This window comes from Amphiprion ocellaris, chromosome 3, assembly GCF_022539595.1.
Source record: "Amphiprion ocellaris isolate individual 3 ecotype Okinawa chromosome 3, ASM2253959v1, whole genome shotgun sequence".
Lineage (NCBI taxonomy): Eukaryota > Metazoa > Chordata > Actinopteri > Pomacentridae > Amphiprion > Amphiprion ocellaris.
In genome coordinates, this window is record NC_072768.1 from 12,160,478 (window position 1) to 12,183,242 (window position 22,765).

Below are 22,765 nucleotides of genomic sequence, written 5' to 3' on the forward strand. Positions count from 1 at the left end.
AGAATTTGACCTGTATAAGGGACACAGGAGGGGCAGTTGCTGCTGCTATCTGTGTCTCCGCGAGGCCTGCAGAGCACAGCAGCCTATTGGCAGTGGAAGAATTGATGAGGCAGGGAGGGGACTGTGTATTCCATCTGGGTCTGACAGTGAAGGCTGGAATGTCCTCAGCCTGAACAGCCTGCCTCTCTCTGCTGTCATGTGGACAACAGCCCCCACACTAGGTAGCCTGAGGAGAGCGGTCATGTGAGCCAGCGAGGTCTAGCTAGTCCTCCTCATACTGCTGTATTAAAAGGCGCCCACGCACTCACACAAAAACACATACTGTACACGCCTGCACTGTGCAACGCACTGTAAGCACATTTCCCACGAGAGGAAGCCCGGGTAGGTGTCTGTTTTATGTCCTGTGTCCAGTGATTAGTGTTGAAAACCTCTTCCTGCTTGTAAGTAGCTGATCATATCAGAGGAGGATGAATGAAATTATTTCAGCACTCCTGCTCTTATCCTGTACTGCTGCATCTGATTGCTGCTCTATTACTAAACCAAATCATGGAGTGTGGTTCTGATCAGCTGTAGAACTGCTCAGTTTCTTGTAAATTGAAGCAGCTGTCTCATTATGCTAAGTTCAGGCTTCCATTTTCTGGGAAATGGTGAACTGGGATGGTTCTAGTTTATCACAACGTAGGGCCTGTTGTTGTAGCTGTAGTGATAATTCCTTTTGAAAATGACACCAATGTAGGTGAGGAAGCAATGTTTGTCAGATAAATCCCACCAGAGTTTGCCAAGTTTTTATGCATTTGTAGATGTTTATGAGAATTTGTTTTAGCATTCCAAGGTTGAGCTTGCAAGTTAATTTTTTGATTTTGGAAACTTTTCCTCACCACAAGACCCATTTAGTAGCTGTTTTGGAGCTTTCAGTTGTATCATATGATACAACCCTCCAGTGCTCCAGACCAGCTATAACCCAAGTTAAAATAAACTAGATTTTTCCTTTAATTTTCTTCTTTGTGGAAAAGATTAAGAAGACTGGTTACACTAGACTAAACAGGCAAGTCTGTGTTATAAGAGCAACAATCAAGTTTGACTGAAGCCTTTCTCTGGCGGGATGAGTCAGTGTGAGTGACACTCACTGGTCACGGTTACTTCTCTGCCTAAAAAATGAATGACAGATCAAATACACCTCCAGTATACTTTACCCCACGCTGACAGGCATCTGGGATAATTAATGTGGCATCATTGTAGCGTGTCATTATGGTGTCCCTGTAGCTCTGACACCATGATGGCTCTGTGAGGGGGCACTAGTGGCATGCCATTTCGCATCCGGTGGCAAAGCTGGACCAAACTAATGTTCTGATAATCTCATCTCTTCCAGCTGTTATCCCTCTGACGGACTCGGAGCACAAGCTGCTGGCGCTCCATTTTGCCGTGGACCCTGGGAGGGACTGGGAGTGGGGGAGGGACGACAATGATAATACCAAGCTAGCCAAGTAAGTCCTGTATAGTGTATCACTGGGTGATACTTATCAACAAAGCACACAGAGGCACTGACTGCGAAAGCAGCCCCACGGAGGACGAGAGAGTGAAAACTGCAGGCCGAGGCAGTTCTGTCAGTCCACCCACAAGGCTCTATGTGGGGGATTTAAGTCTGATTATGGACTCCAGGCTCAGGTCACTTCAAAGAGTGAGCAGTGAGAGAACAAATTGTGAGTCACGTCAGTCATTCATAGGGTTTCCCAGGAACGGCCTCACTAAAGCAGCAACACCCTCTCAGAGTTTAGCAAAGAGTTTATGTAAGGGTTTCTGTTTCACATTCCTGCCAGTCAGGCGGTTAGCTTATCCTTGAACAAGCTGCAGTATGAGCAATGCAAATATACATTGAAGAGATGCTGAAACCACTTCCTAATACCAAATCTTTATATTACCCTCAATGCATTGCCAGCCTTGCAGCTTTGCTTATGCAGGGGATCTGCATTTAAGTGGTAAAATGCTGCAGATTTCAAGGAGTTTTAAAACTCAGGAACTTGTAAAGATGTTACAGTAATTCTGTACATTATATGCATGTGTCAAACGTTAACCTTATAATGTCATTGCTTGTTGTTAATAATGGATACATGTTTTTTTCCAGTCTCATCTTGTCTCTGGAGGCCAAACTTAACCTGCTGCACAACTACATGAATGTAACGTGGATCCGAATTCCGTCTGAAACAAGGGTAACTTTCCCTCACATATGTGTCTTGTTTGTCATGGTTAATTTAGCCCTAGAGAGACTCCCTCAGTCCAGATGTTCTTGAAACCCAGTCCAATCAATCAGTTTTATTTACTGTCAGAATGCAATAATCTCAGGCATTTGTGTGTGTACTGGTTATGAATCATCAAAAACAGGCAATTAAGTTCTTTTTGAATACTTTGTTTTTTAAGAGTTTGTCTGGAATACATTGGAAATCCTTTAAAGCTGAAACCAGAGATGAAATTTCAATTATAACTTCAGTCAAAATGTTGCACGACATTCTGTGTTGTCTTCACTTGTGTCTGTGTGTCTTTGTACAGGCTCCCCTGGCTCAGCCAGAGTCTCCCACAGCCTCTGCAGGTGAGGATGTCCAGTCTCTAGCTGAGTCCATGGACTCTGACCGCGAGTCTGTCGGCAGCAACTCTAACGTCAACACTGGAAAGCCCAGCAAGGAGAAGGACAAAGACAAGCAGCGCAAAGACAAAGACAAGAGCCGGGCTGATTCTGTAGCCAACAAACTAGGTAGCTTCAGCAAAACCTTGGGAATCAAGCTGAAGAAGAACATGGGAGGCCTGGGTGGCCTTGTGCACGGCAAAATGAACAAATCTAACTCTGGCTCAGGTCGTAGTGGGGAGAACGGAGGGGAAAAGGCAAAGAAGAAGGAGTCTAAGACAACCAAGGGAAGCAAGGAGGAGTCCGGCCAGTCAGCCAGCTCCACCTCTTCTGAGAAGGCCACTAGTCCCTCCCCTACAGACAGAGACAGACCCTCCAGCTCCTCCCCAACCGAGAGACAGGACAGTGTAGGGAGAGTCTCAGGGGACAAGACCCTAGAAAACTGGAAATACAGCACCGATGTCAAGCTCAGCCTCAATATCCTGCGGGCTGCCATGCAGGGGGAGCGCAAGTTCATTTTTGCAGGACTCCTGCTCACCAGCCATCGACACCAGTTCCACGAGGAGATGATCAGCTACTACTTGACAAATGCCCAGGAGCGCTTCAGCCAGGAGCAGGAGCAGAAGAGGAAGGAGGCCGAGAAGAAGCCCCCTGCCACAAACGAGGTGGCCGTGAAGAAGCCTGAGCATGAGAGTGTCTTCCAGAGGGAGAGATCGGACAGCTCACCTCCGGAGAGCTGCTCTCCGGTCCTGCCCCACCACACCCACACCTACAACAACTCACAGCCCCCACTGGGTCTCAAGATGCAGGGCAGAAACAGTCCCACTCCTGCAGCCCCTCATGTCTCTGTCCCCGTCCCTCCTCTTACCCCGCCAACTGCCTCGCACCACGTCTCTCACCCAGCCCCAGCCCCTGCGCCTTACTCCTCCCCCAGTATTGGTGCTAAGAGACCTGGGCCCGTTCCTGTGTCCGCCCACTACAGCCATACGCCGCCCATCCAGAGGCACAGTGTCATTCACTTACAAGATGTCAACATGCAATCCTCCATCTTCCAAGATGACCCCTATAAGCCTGTAGTAGGCACTCTAAAGACATGCGCCACCTACCCCCAGCAGAACCGCACACTCTCATCCCAGAGTTACAGCCCTGCTCGCCTGTCAGGAGTCCGCACTGTTAACACCATAGACACCCTGTCCTACAACATGCCTGGCGAACACAAGTCCCACACCTACACCAATGGATTCGATGCGGGAGACATTCAGGACTGCCTTGAGTTTGCTGATGAGGACAACTCGTCTCACACCTGGCTCAACCAAGACAAAACCAAAGGGCGGAGCTCTGGAAGCCCTTTGTACTGCTTTCAGCAGCGCCGCTGCAAGAGGGAGAACTGTTCCTTCTACGGCAGGCCAGAGACAGACAACTACTGCTCCTACTGCTACAGAGAGGAGCTGAAACGCAGGGAGAGGGAGAGCAAAGTGCAGAGGCCTGTATAGCCATCACCGCTGCTTCAGCCACTTGTCAACGAGGCCACAGGAGACTTGAGGGAACAACACCATCTGCACTCTGCATTTAAAATTACATGATGGCAAACATTTTTCCTATTTTGTTGAAGAATGCTCGTGTATTCCTGTCGCCCTTCCCTTGTTGGTAAAGATTATTACTTTATGATGAGGGAAGCAGAACTTGAAACAGTGAGCAGCTTTGGCCAGATATTGTTATTTTGTTTTACTTCTGTCTCATTGAAGTTAGTCTTTTACTTGTTTTAGAGTAAAAGTCATCTCTCTGTGATGTAAACTTTCTGTATGTGAAGGAGAGCTCTTTATTTTTCAAAGTACAAAAGATTTGCATCTCATCAGGAAGGAACATTTTAGCTCTTTTAATCAGTTTGAATGCAATACCTCTGCTTGGTTCTTCAAAATCTCTGTGGAAAATTTGTAGTTGTTTTGCAATCAAAAGAAATTTAATGGGGAATTAATATTAGACTTTAAAGCAATAAATTGGTGATTTTTGCTACACCCTCTCCCAATTTTGTCTATGCACCAATAATATAGTTACTGTAGGTTGACTGTGTCTTGTAAATTGTAAAAGATTGTCACAGTGTGCTTTTGTAAACAAATTTGAACTACAGGAATTTCAATGTGTAAGCATCATAGATTGTAATCTTGGATTAGGATGAAATGTAAAACACATTTGTTAAGTGTACCTTTGTTCTTACCACGGTGCAAGGGTTTGCTGTGTCAGAATTGGAATCAAAATACTGTGTAAGATATCATCCCACATTTTTGCCCGTAGTCGACCTACTCAAGTCCACAAGCACTGCCAAACTGGCTTCTCTAAACAATTACAATTTAAATTTTCAAAAATGTTTTCTGTGCCAAACACCGAACAATGTGCATAGGATGAATTGCTTCTCAAATATGCAGTGTTTATGGTGTGTTTCTCTGAGTTGCCTGTTAGCTACTCTACTCAGTAAATGTCTTAGATGAGAAGAACAGTGGGTAGCGAGAGCAGGCTGATGTGTATTTGTCTGAAGTGTTATTATGTGTCTCTTCCCCTCTTACACACACAACACAATGTGCAATCATGCTATTAGCACTATGTGGTGACCTGCAGTATAGATGTGTCACCGGTCCAGTGTGAGATTGTTCTTCTTCCATATCTAGAGGCCGTTAAAAGAAGCACCTGCTGCTACGAGCACCTCAAGCCTTTGTGATCATCAGTGCTTTAACCAATCAGTGGGTTTTTAAAACCCCAGGCCTCCAAGTGCTTTCTGCTCATTCGACATGACTACTGTAAAGACGCAGTGTTTGTGTTGCTGTTTGTTCTGGTGATGCTTGGATAATGTACCATGCTGTCCTTAACTAAGTGTGTCCTGGCCAAGGATGTCCACTGCTCCCTCAGTTTGCTTCTGTCTCTCTCCTGTACACACTGCAGTGTTGCTCCTCTTTGTTTCTATGTGACTAGTTCATGGACTCTCACCATGTTAGGATTGTAAGATATGATTTTGTATTCCTTTAAGAGTTTTACACTACTTTAAATTATTAATTTGCACATTAGGTACAGATGTAAATATGAAAAAAAAATAGTTTATTGTTACAAACACTGTGTGTCTGTGTTATTTTTGTTTTGCTGAAATCAGGAAAAATCCAGAGGATATAAATGACATTTTTAGGCTATTAGGAATATTTTTAACCAGGAAAGTGTTCTGAGACTTTTAAGTTATTTTATAAGAATCTGCTCTACATGCACAGCAATACACTTTTTGCTATCTGTTTGCTTTAATCTTCTTTTCTTTTTTCTAATGAGGCAAGACGAGGACAATGGACTCAAAACACTTCATGAATTTACAGTGTATCAAGTTTCAATGTGGTTATTGTGTTTTATGCAACACGCTGATCACTGTCAGTGGAAGTGTTCCAGCTTTATATTGCAGTAATCAGTGCTTGGAGTTACTCAACATCCCATCACAGGTAGATTAGTACCAGTAATACTACTGCATTACCATATTGCTTGAAGACTTGCATGACAGAAAAGGGCAGTTTGCCAGTTTTACTCATAAAGGACTGTTTACTTGTAATGGAGAGCTGTACTCAGTGAAAACAATCATAGAGTATCTTATGCAGCTCTGTAGGAGTTTTGTCAAGTCTGAGAAAATGACCACCATGATTTCATTAGAGTTTTCTTAATTGAGTCAACCATTTCACTGCTAATTTATAAACTGGTGGCATGGAGTTTAAATAGTGGAGCATTTAACAAGCAGAGAAGGTCCAGTAAAGGACATTAGATTACATTACAAGGACTAAAGATCAGGAAACCTTGGGGTCCGTGTGCGGATCTGGTAATTGGATTTTTTTGAAACGGGTATTGAAAAACGAGTGGTTAGTTGATTTTCGTTTTAAAATACAAAAATTAAAATTGAAATACAAGGCGTTTTTCCTTTTCATGATCAAAAGGGGTTATGCGGTTTTTTTTTAAATGCTTTGATTTTCGTTTTATATTTAGAATAACAAGAAAGTAAATTCAGTAAGAGACAGAACCGAAAAAAGGTCCGTTTTTTCATTTTCTGAGACCGGAAGTGGTCATCAGCAAGTGTGCAGCCAAACGACAAGAAGATTCTCGGAGGGCGGAGCCAGAGAGCAGTGATTGGTCAGACTGACTGCGAGTCAGAGAGCAGTGATTGGTCAGACCATAGATAATATAGAAGACAGCGCGCTAGCGTATCTAGTCTGTGTGTATCTATGGTCGGAACGTCTGGTAGCATCTCTGGCTGCTGTTGACCTTGTTTTTGGAGTAAAACACGGTAAGAAGATAAATACTTCTAACCTGTAGCGTTGTTTTGTTGTACGTTAAGTCAGCGACTTGTGAAGAGTTGTGCTTTGTCGTGTTTGAGCAGTTGGTCCGGACGCGTTAGCTAGCTAAGCGGCTAAGTTAGCTAGCGGGCTAATAAACACAGGTGGCTAACTTACCGCTGAACACCTGTTAGTTGCTGCTGCAGCTCTCCGTCATTATTAGAATGACATTCTCAACCTGTATTTCTCTGCTGTGTATTTTAGCTTTTAAAAAAGTTATTTTACTTTAAGGTTAACTGAAATCCGTTGAGCTGCACTGAAGTTTAGCATTCAGCTGGTTTGAATTAAACCGCGCTTAACTTAACATTGCGCAACATTACCTCTCTGAATCTCCATAATTTCATTAAATTTCTTCTCTCTTCCACTGCTCAAGTTCAATCCAGTATATAAAGTGACATTAATAATGAATAAACTAACTACCAGCCATTACATTTATTTATTATTGCATGTATTTGTAGTAAAACATGAGTTGAAACATCCTACTTTTGGATCTAGAACTACACAAGCCGTTCATTTTCAGTCACCTGATGAGTTAAACTCCCCTTTTTATGTGAGGTTGAAGCAGAAAGTCTGAGTTAACAAGAAAGTTCTTTATAATTTACGATACCTGTTATCTCTGACTGAGGCTTTAGTTTTTGTTGAGCCGATTTACACGTAGAAACTTTGTTCAGGAAAATTTCTCAGTAGCTCAGAGGACAGGATGCTTTTTACACAACCTTGTAAGAGAATGTCTGTCAATGCTTTCAGCAGAATTTAGAAACACAACACTTCCTAAACAGATATTTTGAGGCTGTGAGGTTGAACGTTTGAGAGTATATCAGTGTGTTTGTTTGTGGTCTTTCTGTTTCTAGGTGGAAGCTGAATTAGTGAGGATGACTCCTGCTCCTGTCATCTCTAAGCTCCTCACACATCTTTACCTGCACATGAGGAAAATCACTCCTGTAGAATGCAGGTATGTTTGTCATTATTATAAAAAGATGTTGCCTGGTGACCTGTCAGAAACCCATTATACAGAGTCAGCCAAAATAATGTTTACACACATCAGGAAAAGAAAAACTTGCATAAATATTTCAATACCAAATTTATTCAGACATCACAAGATTAATAAAAGTTAACTTTGGCCTCTACAATTACAAGAGATGCTCAAAGTGGTGGCCACTGGCTTCCAGACATTTCTGTTGTGTTGTAGACGTCACTTGTTGATGCTCCATTCATGAGGGTAGCGCCATCTGTTGGGAAAACATCGTACAACAGGACACAGAGTTATCGTGATTTGATCAAACTTAGAAAGAGGAATCTATATGTATAGAAGTACTTATACAAATGAAATATTTATAAAAGTTTTTCTTTTCCTGATGTGTGTACATTATTTTGGCTGACTCTGAACTTAATGAGAACAAAACTGTCATTTAATTGTTGCTCTGAAAGCTTCTTTAGTGAAAACCGGCTAATGTTCTGCTTTGAAACAAACTGCTGTTGAGGTCTGTGTTTTTAGGTTTAACCCCACAGTTTCTGAATGAACTGATAGTTGTTTTTTTCCTGATCAATGTGGACGTTATAATTGATGGTAACATTTACTGATCATATAATCAGCATGACAATATAACAGTATAACATTATGACCACCTGACTAATACTGTGTTGGTCCCTTTATGCTGCTAAAACTCCTCTGACCCAGTGGTTCATCAGAACCTCTGGGGATGTCCTGTGGATCCTGTGGATCCTGTGGGTTGCAGGGTGGGTCCTACCTAGACCAGACTGATCCTGGACCATCCCACAGATGCTCCATCAGATCTGGATGTGGGGAGTGTGGAACCCAGGTGAACAGCTTAGCTCTGTCGTGTTCCTCGGACCACTCCTGAGCAGTTTTAGTTCTTCCTGCTGAGGGTGGCAGCTGGCATCAAGGACTGCTGTTGCCATGGAGACTAGGGGGTTGTTTGTCCTGCAGTGTTTAGGTGGTGGTACATGTCAAACATCCACATGAACATCAAGGTTTCCCAGCAGAACGTTGCATTAAAACAAGATGATGGATGTTGTTCTCTTCAGCTGTTAGTGGTCAGAATGTTGTGGCTGATCGGTGGATCTGTCTGCCTTTACTCTGACATCCAGAGTTATACAAAAGTGTAGTATGTGTGCAGTGCAGAAGAGATTTACTTTATTCTATGCATTTTTATTTTTTTTTTTAAGGGAGGGCATTTTTTTTATCCACCTGAAAAAGACCTAATCTTTCCCTTCAAAGGATAGGTAATTGTTACTACGGCTTCCATAGTGGTCCCATCAGAGAAAATCATATCCATATACAGATTTTTATTAATTCCAGGGCTGGTTCAGTAAAGATTACAATAATTACTACATCAGATAATTCTTGGTTGCATTTGGGATTTTGCAGACTGAGACATAGTTGAGAAGGTTTGCAGTTCTTGTTTTAGCAAAATATGTTATAATAGAAGATCTTTATTGTCATTGTACATGAAATTATCTGCAAACCAGCAAAGTGTATCAGTCTGAGGTATCTAAAAATAAATAAGTAAAGAAAAATGCTTCTAAAGCCAATAATAAACAGAATATTTTGAGGGAATATTCTAAAAAGGAAAGAAAAGCTCCATTCTCACTCCTCTCAGGATAAACTGTCATTAAAATTGACTTTAAATTTAGCTTCAACACGAGATAAAAACATTTACTTTCATTACTGATATTGTCAAGTTTTAATAAAGTTCCTGCTACTTTTATAAAATGAAGAAAGTGAATAAATTGTATTTCTGTGATCTGTGTTTGATTTCTGTCTTTTCTCCTGTCATCCAGATGTTCAGAGGGAGATGATGCCACATCTGGTCCAGCTGATGGAAGGTCTTGAAGTTCTCTGACTGGCCTCAACTGAAGATGGTCGTCTCACTGGATTTAAGGTTCAGATGCTCAGTAACAAACTCCACCAATGAGCCAACAGGGAAGCTTTAGGTTTATTAAATGTTGCTATGAAGGTATCGCTGTTTTTCTTTGTGAATGCAATGTGCTCCAACTGAAACTTGAATTAGAACTTAGAAGTAAATCCTTCCATCTGACAGGATTTAGTTGCATTAATAACCTCATAACATTCTAATTTTTATTCCAGTCTTGGTTGGAAATAGAATCTCTGTATTGATTCAGGTAAAAACTGAACTTCACAGCATGTTGGAGCAAAACAACCAGATGAAAACTGATGGTGTTGGATTGTCAGACTGTAATGTTGCAGCTCACAGCAGCTTTTCTAGCTCAGTTCATTCTGACATTCAGCTATGAATCAACACAGCAGATGGTGATCCATGCTGTGGAAGTCTCACATCTCCTGATTTAATGGAGCTGCTTTGCACTTTTTACACTGTTTATTCACCAACACTTTATTTAATAAAAGTCCCATCTAGTTTTTATGAGGAATGTGATGTTTTAATTTCTCTGTGAATAACTGCAGTCTAATGCAACAGCTGGAGTTGTAACATCTGTCCTGATATTGATCATGAAGTATTGATCAGAATACTTATGGTTAGCAGTCATCCCTGTAGTTTTACATTAAAATCTTTACTTGTGTTGTGAACTTTGGCAAGAAGCAGAAACGTTAGCGTTGCCATGGATACATGAGTGTTAAATTCTGTCCATGTTTCCATTTTGGGAAATTCAGTCCAGTTCCAGAATGTGGAGGAATTTAGTCTCAATCACAGACAACAAATATTATCTGAAAGTCGGGTTATTGTTGTTTATCAGCACAATACAAAAAGATTAATGTCAGAAATATTCCAGTTAAGACTCTAGAATATCATGATTTATGTAAATGTACCTCAATAATATGAATGTTCAGGTTAAGATTGTACAGTGATATTTATTATGTAAGTTTAGCTGATTAAAGTTTATGACTCTGCACTAAAATATTATTTAAATTAACATCATTATTATAATATTTAGAGTCAGACCCTACAGTATTGAGGTTAAGAAATCAAATATTCTATAAAATGTAAATACACTGAACTCATTTGGATATATTTAAGTGAGACTCTACAATATTATTTGACACAAATCTATCTAAATCAAAATTTTAATACTTTTCACGCCAAACACTTACTGGACTGATTTAAATATTAAAATCACTCCTTTCTAATCCTCTGCTGTACGTTCAAACCTGAGGCCTTAAATAGAAACACACAAGTATCTGATTGTAGGAACTTCTGCAGAGTCCTGGTTCCAGAACATGATGATAAAATTATAGACAAACTTTAACAAAAGCTGCCTGAGAGTTTACAGGTTTTTATGTTAGATTTCTTCAGTAATTTATTGAGAGTTATCAGCAATAATCAAGTGATCATTTGATGAACTTCATTTACTAAAACATCCAGAATTGGAGCTCATATCTTTGGCAGCTGTAAAGTTTCTGCTCCTTCAAAGTTCACAACACAATGAATGAATTCCTAAAACACTCTCAATGCTGGAGAGCGTTTGTGATGCTGAAGCAGTGACCAATTTTTCTGTTTCTTCTCTGGAGATGCACAATGAGGGACGTCTGCAGCGACTGAGAAAGAGTCTCACCACATCCTGACATGAGGAAAAAGACTTTATTGAAGACTACAATGAGAAAAACTATCAGACAGCAGACGGCTGCATTCAAGGTGAGCTCTGAACATTTGATCTGGAACAAGAATTCAATAACTGCAGCATGAGCTTCATTTCAGTCTGTAGCTGCTGAATTCATGGATGAATCATCTGGCACTAGAGAAGAAGACCATCAAACATCCATGTCAGCTGATGGAGGTCCAAGAGTCTCACCGAACAAACAACCTACAGAGTGAAGACCTCGAATCTGATTGGACGGCCTCCTATTCAGCCACATGTGTGAACAAATGCCTCTAAGCTGATTTGTTTTCTAAAATAAATCTAGTTTGAGTCCTAATCTATGCCTGTGTGTTTGCTTCTTTACACCGCTGTTAACAGTTTAGGCTGTTAGATTGTTCCAGATAAGACAAGTAAAAGATACTTCAGAGCCGTTCTACCACGAGCCTGACAGGAAGAACTCCAACAGCTACTGAATGTTCCTGTGGTTCCCTCAAGGCTACAGGAGGAGTCCTACGAGGACGAGCAGGTCCACCTGATGGCGGCCAGTCGCTGTGGTTCAAAGCCAACACTGACTACGTGGACTTCTACTGGACCACACGGAGGCCTTCAAACCGGAACAACAAGTTCACCGACTCCCCGACTCGTGGGTCTGAGGACACCGCCGAGCCTCAGTCCAGCCGGCCTCCTTTCTGTGGGTGTTTGAGTGCTGAGAGGTTTGTGGATGCGTGTGAACGTGTCTGTGTTGAAACAGCAGCTTTTGACTCAGGCCTTGTCCACACGTAGCCGGGTATCTCACAAAACGAAGATATTTTTCTACGATTCGGCTTATCATCCACACGAAAACGCAGATTTACGTCATCAAAAACGATTCATTTTAAAAACTCCGACCAAAGTGAAGATTTGCGAATTCTCCGTTTTATGCGTCTGCATGTAGACATCAGTAACCGAGGTTTTGCGTTTCGAAACGTCACCGCCTGCGACAAAATATGTTCTTACGTCCCATATGCGACCTGTGTTTACATTCGGTAACAGTATGAATGCTCTCACAAGGTTTTGGGCGCTGTTTCTTGTACAGGCGCTTTTTACTTGCTTGTTTTTACAAGCCCAGATACTGCTCCACATTCAACAACACAGACTAAGGACGGTTATTCTCCACCACCTTGCTAGGACTTGGGGAACTACTGCCACATAAAGGTCCGGCATGCTTATAAATGTGCTTAAAAACGCACTTATGTGGTTAGGTGTGGATGAAGTTTTTTTCTAAAAACGAGGTGGTGTGTACGTAAGTTTTTTTCTAGACGGAGGGAGCAGGATATTCGGTTTTACAAAAACCCTGCTACGTGTTGACAAGGCCTCAGTAATGCCAGGAAAAACCAAGAGCTCCTTTATTTGTGACTTCCACTAAAAAATACTCCTCCATACTGACTTTTTTGGTCTCCATTGAAGGATTTTTTCTAAACCCCCCTTTCGGGTCTATATTTGGGGTTTTAGGTGGAATATTCCTTTTAACCAGCCCCTCAGGTCTCTTTGAGGATTTTGGATGGAATACTCGCTTCAACCAACATTTTAGGTGTCCAAGGATTTTTGGTGGAATGTTCCTTTAAGGTGGATGTTTGAGGACCTTGTACGTGGAATACTTCCTGAAACCAACCTTTTAGGTCAACAAGATTTAAGGTGGAATATTCCTTTAAACCAGTGTTTGTCAAATAGTGGGGCGCGGGCGACTGGGAGGAAAAGGTCCTTCAACACGGAACTAATTAGCTGAACTATTGTTTTAACGTCGGCCTGTTTTTCGCGGCGTACAACAATACTGAAATTGTGCTGGCCCCATAGACTGTATATGCCATAGATATAAAAAAAATATTAATAATAATGATCTTCTATATATATCTATGGTATATGCACTGGCCGTTCAGACTCCGAAGTACAGACTCCTGAGAACGGGAGAACGCATCGTTAATGTGCAGTCGGAACACCAGCGTACTCGATCACGTCACATACTCGGCTCATCTCCTCCGATTATTTTTACCAGCAATGTCAAACATACGGCCTGTGGGCCAAAACCGGCCCACCAGACGGTCCATTTCGGCCCGCGGGAAGACTTTACAAATGATAAAAATTACAACGACGTTAAATGTAAATTGTAAATTTGTAAAATTGTAAATTTAAAATAATTTCTAGAACTTGACAAGTTGTTCTGATCATGAAGTAAAATACTAGATTGTTCAGTTCCAGATACCTGTGACTGAATGTTTTGTGTTTTTGTACATAAACTGTTATCTGGCAGTTACAATGCATGTGTAAATGATGAACTGAGGCATAATAGGCTATTGTTGAAATTGAACTTGTTTTCCTTAAGAAATTTCAGGTTCATAGTATTTTGTAAAAAGATACTTCATTAAATGTGAACATTTTCAGATTGTACTTTTTTGGAACTAAAACAAAGGGGAAAAGTTGGAGCTGTGGTTATTTATAGGTTATTATGCTGTGATTTTACTGGAGATCAGATTGGGCTTTATGTGGTCCCTGGACTAAAATGAGTTTGACACCCCTGATCTTTACTGTGGAAAAACAACAAAATGGAATCAGATAAAATAACACAGCCCTGCATATTCATGTTTTCATAGTTTTATGTGTATATATATATATATATATATATATATATATATATATATATATACACACACACACACACACACACACACAAAGTTATTGGGGGGGCATGAAAGTTTTTTGTCCTCCGAAGGGGGGCCTGACAGAAAAAATTTGAGAACCACTGCATTAAACCAACCTAAATTTCATGTTTTGATCATTATCAAGTGAGAAACCTCATTTCAGACTCCTCATAATGACGTTTGAGATTTATACTGCTGTTATTTGTTTAGTCCAGACTAAATGACAGAAATCCACAACTGTAATTTTATTTCAGGACTCGGTTATTAAATGTCAAAACAATCCATGTGACTCTAAAAACTCAACAGCTGTACAAACACAAAGATTAAACTCTCCACAAGGATCCAAAATAAGTAGTTGGACTTCTACATGAGAGCTTTAATTATTCTTCATCTACTTCCTGAAAAGTTTGGTCAATAAAAAAGACAAAAACTAATATTTTCAGCTGAACTAAAGACAGACTTTGTGATTTTTCTGCTCACATGTTGTGTTGTTGTAAACTTACTCTTTCAAATAAATAGCCACCTAACCCCCTGGAAACCAGCATTTGTCCTGTTTTTGTGTTGCTCCTCGGCAACCCTAGACAGCCGGGTCGTAATGTTTTTTGAGCAACACACCATACTATGACGTTTTTACAATGATGGTTCTACTATGAAACCAGTTTGACATGTTCAGGTGTTCTTTGTGTGAAAACTCAGAGATTTCAGGTATCAGAAGGTGGTTTTCAACTTTCTTTGTTAACTTTCTGCCTCAACTTTAAACTAAATTTCCTTCACTAAGCCAGCCCTCTGGACTTCCAGTCAGCTGTGTTCCTATTGGCTGTCCAGGTGGCTGCTTGGTGTTATCAGGAACACCTGAGCAGCTCAGTGTCTTCCTGCTTTATTTAGCTGCAGACAAACATTTCCTCTGCTTCTCTTCACCACATTAACCGGGTTTGGCTCTATTGCTTTAGTCTGTTCTTTAGGCGTTGGCTTGCAGCTTCCAGCAGTAAAATCGTCTTTAATGTGTTTCTTGGTGTGTTTTAGGGCTTTGTACTGGATAGTTGTCTTGGTAAATGTGGTTCTTTAGCCACAGTTAGCACATGGTGCTAATGTGTGCAGTGATTAGTGGATTTGGTGCAGCTGAGTTGTGTCTTTATCTTGGCTGTAGTGAGTCTTCAGAGGTTTTTGGTCAGACACATTCTGTATTCTTGTGAACCAGCATTGGTTGTCCAGAAGGTAAGAGTTCCTGTCCTGATTCTCTGTTCTCAGAGGTTCTCTGGTAGGCTGCAGGAGACTTTAGCGTTTGGGTTGTGCTAGTTTGGTTTTTGTACGGTTTCATTTGGACGACTATCTTGAGGCCCCTCCATGTGGTTTAGTGAGGTTTTCTGTAACAGTTCTACAAAGCAACCTGCAGCAGAAGAGACTTTGAGAGTTTTTAGGAAGTTCTGGAGACCAGACTTTAGAGCAGCAGAAACATTTGTCAGCAGTTTGAGCAGAAGAAGGTGAGCTTCAGAGTAGAAATGAGACGGAAACCTTCTTGACCCGTGTGGTGAGGTCCTGTACCAAGAGTTTGAGCAGGTTGTGAAGAGTCTGTAGTTCTTTGGTCTGAAAGCACAAGAAGAGTCGACTCATTAAAGGAGAAAACAGGAGATATTGTTGGTTCTTCTGTCGCTCTGTAGTTTCCTTAGACTGAATATCAAGTTTATATTTTAAATGATTTCCCATGTGAGCCCAAGAAGACTTCAATAAACTCCCTCCATCCCCTGGACACAACATATTTTATTACCATGTTAAATCTTTTTTTTGAAACATGTTTTTGAGTTTTAATCATTGTTTTAGCATAGTTTTTTCTCTTTGCTTGTTTAGTTTTGTCATCTGTGTGAAAGTTGCTAAACAAATAAAGTTGAATTGATAAAGTGAATAATTGACTAACTCATGATTGTGACAGAAGTATTTTCATTGTGATTTAAGGGTTTGTTTCATTTTTAGCGTTGAGGTAAAAATCTTGACAGAAAAAAAGATTAAAGAAATAAACTACATTTTAAAAAAGCAAAGAAAAAAACATTTAATACAACAAAACTTTTAAAAAGAAAATTAAACATTAAATGCAATTAAGTTATATTAAACTGACAAAATATAGAAATAATTAAACAGAAGATACAAAACATGTCATTATGAAATTAAACAAAATTTTTAAAACAAAAATATGAAACATTAAAGATGAAATATTTTAGATAATTAAACATTTAAAAAATTAAACAAGAAGAATATTAAACATTTTTTAAAAAATACAAAACAAATTAGATTATTAAACCTTCAAAAAGACAAAACGTTGAATTAAAAATTAAATGTTTAATTAGAACATTAAATCTTAAAGACAATAAACCTTTAAATAGGAATTAAACAGAAAATACAATTAAGCATTTAAAAAGAACATTAAACATTAAAAGGTGGTAAAACATTTAAATAGAAAAACCTTAAAGATTTAATCGAAACATTAAATATTGGGAAAGAAAAAGAAACTCAAGCAAGCCGATAAAACATTTGAAAAAACAACAAACATTAAAAAGACAAAACATTTGGAAATCAAATCGGACATTAGAAAAGAATAAAAGGTGAGAAAAGAGCAAAACTAAACATTTAAGAAGAATCAAACTAAAGACAAAACATTTGAACAGACACCAGTTAGACTTTAGAAGATCAAATTCAACAGAAGAGACAATAAAACGATCAAAAAGAGCAAAAACAGATAAAGGGTTTAAAGTGTTTTCCAGTCTGAAATGAAAACATCAAGTTGTTTCTTCAAACATTTCCTCTTTCTATGTTCTTGGTTTGATTGTGGACAGATTTACTACGAACTCATTTCAGAAAACTGCTTTCCAGATAAAGTCTACTAGTAGTTGAAGGCATTGATCAAACTAATGTTACCTTCTGATCTCCACAAACTTTACTGTTCAGTGAAGAGAATCAAAGTTTGTTGAGGATTTCTAAAAAACCCACAGGTGAAGGTCTGAGAAGAACTCAGATGGATGGTCTAAATGTGAAATCAAGACTCATGGTCACAAGTTTTAAGGCTTCTGTTAACCAGAAAGTTCAAACTAACAGAGAAGTACTGAGAAACTTTTAAAATTTCAGTCCTCAGACTGTCTGAAGGTTCAAACTAACAGAGAACTACTCAAGAACTTCTAAGATTTCAGTCCTCAGACTGTCAAAAGGTTCAAACTAACAGAGAAGTACTGAGAAACCTTTTAAACTTCAGCCCTCAGACTGTCGAAAGGTTCAAACTAACAGAGAATTACTCAGGGACTTAGAAGATATCAGTCCTTTGACTGTCTGAAAGCTCAGGTCCTGAGGACTCGGGAGGTGTGGAGGCTTGGAAAGTCTTGGAACTGAGGGTTCAGCCCTCCAGCACAAAGGCTGAAGTCCAACCTCCTGAGAAAAACGGTCGAGTCGAGACCCGAGTTAAAAAAAAACTCGAAAATGGCAAAAAATAGATGATAAATGCGCAAAAAAAAGAAGAATTAGTATCTGAGCGAGTAGCTCAGGAGGATAAGAAGAGGACTACCAAGTGGAAGGTCGCAGGTTCAAGACCCGCCACTGGCCCTTTTCTTTGTTTGTCTTTGTCAGGATTTTGAGAAAATTTAAGAAGTGTCTGGTCTTGAACCGGCGACCTGCAGCTCCATAGGCAAATCCTTAACTCACTGAGCTACAGATCAGATGAAAAGAAATAAATTCGTCGTCCCTTTGGCATCGTAGTCTCTGAAGTGACCACATGGGTGGAGCCAAGGCGGAGTCTGGGTGGAGTCAGGGCGGAGAGTAGGCGGGGAGGTGGGTGGCGGCCTCCCCCCTCTACTCCCCCACCTCCCCCCACCGCCCACCACACCTTCCCCCGCCCGACGAGTTCTTCGAGTCTCCACGAGTTCTTCGAGTCTCCATGGGTTTTCCCGAGTTTCTGGAGTTTCCACGAGGTCAGAGGCAGAACAAGGTGTCATGAAGAGGTGCTGAAGTCGGCCAGGATGGACTGACTTTTTACAGCGACTAGAAGGAAGACCACTAGAAGAGCAGGTCTTTAACCACCAGCCATAAAATCCATGGAGTCGCTCCAGAGAAATGAAGGGAGGTCAACTTTTATCAACCTCCATCCAGATGTTCAACTTCATATCTTTACTTGGACATTTTTAGCACCACAAACCTTTAGTATCACACTTTATTATCATTTATTAGGACTTTAATGGAATCCACCAGCAGATTTAGTTTTTGTTGACAAACTTTATTGTTGTCATCGTGGGACTGCAGTATTTAAAACTGTTCCTTCTATTTGACCTCATGTTTATTAGTTTTAGTGGAGAAAGTTATTTTAATTGTCGATTAGTCTCTTAAAAACCAAATAATAAATTGGATTAGTCAAGAGCTTTAAATTTCTTACTTTGTCATATTTTAAATATGACAAAAAATATAAAAATAAAGTGTCTTGAGACAATTTGACCTGTAATTGGCGTTATATAAATAAGATTGAATTCAAATTGTATGTATCTTGTAATGTTGGAGTAATTCAGCCATATATGTTGGAAAACACATTTTCTTTGACCATTATTCTGTTGATTGTTTTCTCCAGTAATTCATTTCTTGTTTTGGTTTATAAAATGTCAAATCCAAATATATTCAGTTTACTGTCATAAAAACCAAAAAGATTTACATTCATGATGCAGGAATCAGGCAGTTTTTCACTTTTTATCTAAGTTTAGTCAGAAAGATAGTTGATAATGTGTGAATTGTTGCAGCTTGTGAGCCGTAGAAGGTTTTAATCTTTGGGGCCGAGTGTCAAAAAACATTTAGAAACAAACATCAACGAAACACTCAAAGATTTGAACATCATTTGCATTACAATGTCAAATTAAAGGACATTTATTTCCAACGTAAATGTGTGATATTCATCCTCTGGAGCTTTCTCTTCACATCGTCTTCCACCTGGACTGGTTTGGTCGGGAGCATGTGCAAGAAACATTTGAAAAACTGCACTTTAACATCAATGAATGACACTGAAGTTTAATCTCTACATAAATGAGACTGAGTCTGGATGTGCTGCTCTGTCATTAACTCCTAAGTTTAGGGAAAGTTCAAACAAAAGAGGACAGTTCAGATAAGACTTGAGAATGAGCTTATTTTGAACAAACATCTCAGACTTTCTGAGCTTCAGCAACTACAGCAAGATATTTTAACAACAAGCAACTCAAGAGATCCAGAAGTTGGAGAGAGTTAGCTTTAGCTGAGCCAAAGAACATGTGGGACGCTAACCTAGCAAACATTTCAGACTTTTCTCTGTGAATTCTGAGAAATATTTTCCTATTTAATGACAGAGCTACACATCTTAACTCAGTCTCATGAAAACAGAATCTAATTCAGTGTCATCCAGCCATATTAAAGCGCAGTTACCCAAAATGTTTGTTGCATGAGCTCCAACAAAACCTGTCCAGGTAGAAGGCCACTTTGACAAACAGGAAGTGGCTGATTCCAAGCAGATTTATAGAAGGGGGAACCGGACTGTACTAAGTGTGGTCGAGTATGGAGGGGTGTTTTGTGGGTTTTTAAGGCTGATAATGATTATTAGTGAGACATTTGGAGTAGATATTCATTTGCAGTAATGAGAGTATTTAAAATCTTGGAGATAAACTTAGAAGAACACAAACTCGAACAGGAAACTCTGTTGATACGTTTTTGTTTTGTTTACAGATGTTAAGTTAAAGGAGTTTTATTCGTGACGTATAACCAATCAAATCACTCCAGAAGACAGAGCGACCACAGGTAGATTAAGGTTCAGAGCCAAAGTAGCACCATTTTTAAATTTATTTATTACCGTAAATCAGTAAAAAATAAAATACTGATAATCAGTAAATCAGTCAGCCCACAATTACTACAATTCTACAATGTATGTCTCTTTCCTTTGACTTGTTATTTGTACAATATACGATGTATATGATGGCATTTTTTTCACAGCAAAGGCTATACTATGATGTTTTCTAAGAGACATACGATGCTACTGTGTTTGTTCTGGCCCTGGGCCACTGCACTCCTCCTCTGTTGTTTTCTGTATTGTACTCAGCTGCATGTCTTCGTCCACCCGGCCTCCGTTGACTCGTCCCGCCTGCCGTCTCTGGAGCTGAAGCTGGATTGGAACAGACCAAAGTGCAGTCCAATCACGATGCCAGCTGCCTCTCAAAAGGCTCCTTCATCTGGCAGGTGGCACCACTTCTTCTGAGGGGAAGCTGAGCTGGCCCGGCAGAACTTTGGAGATGTGTTCCAGTGGTTGGTGGATGTGTGGGGAGATAGAGAGGGACCTTTGAATTGTTCAGAAAGGAAAACAGGAAACCCATTGGTAGTTTTAGTTTAGGGTGCTACTGCGGTGTGTTTTTGGGTTTTAAGAGGTGAACAGGAAGAGGTTTTTTTGTATTGATGATCTTTTACTTTGTTCCTGGTTGGAATGCCCATCAATGTCAACATGAAGTTCACTTTTAGTTCTGTTTATTTATTTTTATTTAACTAACACCCATTTGCAACCACCCATTTTTAAACAAGTCTCCACGAGGTCCTCGAGTCTTTGATTTTCTTTGAAAATGAAGTTTGGCGCAAAAAAAACGCCATAGTATACTATGTCGAAAAAAAATGCGTTTTTTCAACATGTTGTAAAAACGTGCCATATGATGAAATAATGTAAAGGAGGCCATGAAAAACACTATGGTAAGGTTTTCTTTGGAAAAAAAATCATCATGAATTTTGGCACAAAAAAACGCCATAGTATACTCTGTCGAAAAATAAATGCGATTTTTCAACATGTTGTAAAAACGTGCCATATGATGAAATAATGTAAAGTAGGCCATGAAAAACACTCCAGAAAGGTTTTCTTTGAAAAAAAAATCATCATGAATTTTGGCACAAAAAAACGCCATAGTATACTCTGTCGAAAAATAAATGCGATTTTTCAACATGTTGTAAAAACGTGCCATATGATGAAATAATGTAAAGTAGGCCATGAAAAACACTCCAGAAAGGTTTTCTTTGAAAAAAAAATCATCATGAATTTTGGCACAAAAAAACGCCATAGTATACTCTGTCGAAAAATAAATGCGATTTTTCAACATGTTGTAAAAACGTGCCATATGATGAAATAATGTAAAGTAGGCCATGAAAAACACTCCAGAAAGGTTTTCTTTGTAAAAAAAATCATCATGAATTTTGGCGCAAAAAAATGCCATAGTATACTATGTCGAAAAAAAAATGTGATTTTTCAACATGTTGTAAAAACGTGCCATATGATGAAATAATGTAAAGGAGGCCCTGAAAAACACTCCAGAAAGGTTTTCTTTGAAAAAAAAATCATCATGAATTTTGGCGCAAAAAAATGCCATAGTATACTATGTCGAAAAAAAAATGTGATTTTTCAACATGTTGTAAAAACGTGCCATATGATGAAATAATGTAAAGGAGGCCCTGAAAAACACTCCAGAAAGGTTTTCTTTGAAAAAAATATCATGAATTTTGGCACAAAAAAAAACGCCATAGTATAGTATGTCGACAAAAAAAATGCAATTTCTCAACATGTTATAAAAACGTGTCATATGATGAAATAATGTAAAGGAGGCCGTAAAAAAAACACTCTAGAAAGGTTTTCTTTGAAAAAAAAATCATCATGAATTTTGGCGCAAAAAAACGCCATAGTATACTATGTCGACAAAAAAATGCAATTTCTCAACATGTTATAAAAACGTGTCATATGATGAAATAAGGTAAAGGAGGCCGTAAAAAAAACACTCCAGAAAGGCTTTCTTTGAAAAAAACAATCATCATGAATTTTAGCGCAAAAAAACGCCATAGGATACTATGTCGAAAAAAAATGCGATTTTTCAACATCTTGTATAAACATGCCATATGATGAAATAATGTAAAGGAGGCCGTGAAAAACACCATGGTAAGGTTTCCCTTGAAAAAAATATCATGAATTTTGGCGCAAAAAACGCCATAGTATACTATGTCGAAAAAAAATGCGATTTTTCAACATGTTATAAAAACATGCCATATGTTGAAATAATGTAAAGTAGGCCATGAAAAACACTATGGTAAGGTTTTCTTTGAAAAAGAAATCATGAAGTTTGGCGCAAAAAAAATCGCCATAGTATACTATGTCGAAAAATAAATGCGATTTTTGAACATGTTGTAAAAACATGTCATATGATGAAATAATGTAAAGGAGGCCGTGAAAAACACTCCAGAAAGGTTTTCTTTGAAAAAAAATCATCATGAATTTTGGCGCAAAAAAACGCCATAGTATACGATGTCAAGAAAAAAAAAGGGATTTTTCAACATGTTGTAAAAACGTGCCATATGATGAAATAATGTAAAGGAGGCCATGAAAAACACTATGGTAAGGTTTTCTTTGGAAAAAAAATCATCATGAATTTTGGCACAAAAAAACGCCATAGTATACTCTGTCGAAAAATAAATGCGATTTTTCAACATGTTGTAAAAACGTGCCATATGATGAAATAATGTAAAGGAGGCCGTGAAAAACACTCCAG

The 22,765-nt window shown here is 39.3% G+C and overlaps 1 protein-coding gene across 8 annotated transcripts in view; it reads left to right on the forward strand.

Annotated features, from left to right (window-relative positions):
* otud7a (OTU deubiquitinase 7A) overlaps positions 1–11,878 on the forward strand; it is a 52,000-nt gene extending 40,122 nt beyond the window's left edge. Inside the window, exons 11-17 of one of the 8 annotated variants that reach the window (XM_055009417.1) lie at positions 1,370–1,484; positions 2,123–2,207; positions 2,545–6,917; positions 7,818–7,918; positions 9,769–9,869; positions 11,474–11,597; positions 11,661–11,878. In XM_055009417.1, the coding sequence (XP_054865392.1) occupies positions 1,370–1,484; positions 2,123–2,207; positions 2,545–4,110 (1,766 nt within the window). In that variant the 3' untranslated portion in view covers positions 4,111–6,917; positions 7,818–7,918; positions 9,769–9,869; positions 11,474–11,597; positions 11,661–11,878. Of the gene's footprint in view, positions 1–1,369; positions 1,485–2,122; positions 2,208–2,544; positions 6,918–7,817; positions 7,919–8,644; positions 8,787–9,768 lie in introns of all 8 variants that reach the window. The other 7 variants (XM_055009420.1, XM_055009415.1, XM_055009414.1 and 4 more) reach the window with 7 other exon arrangements.
* The last annotated feature ends 10,887 nt before the right edge of the window (positions 11,879–22,765 follow it).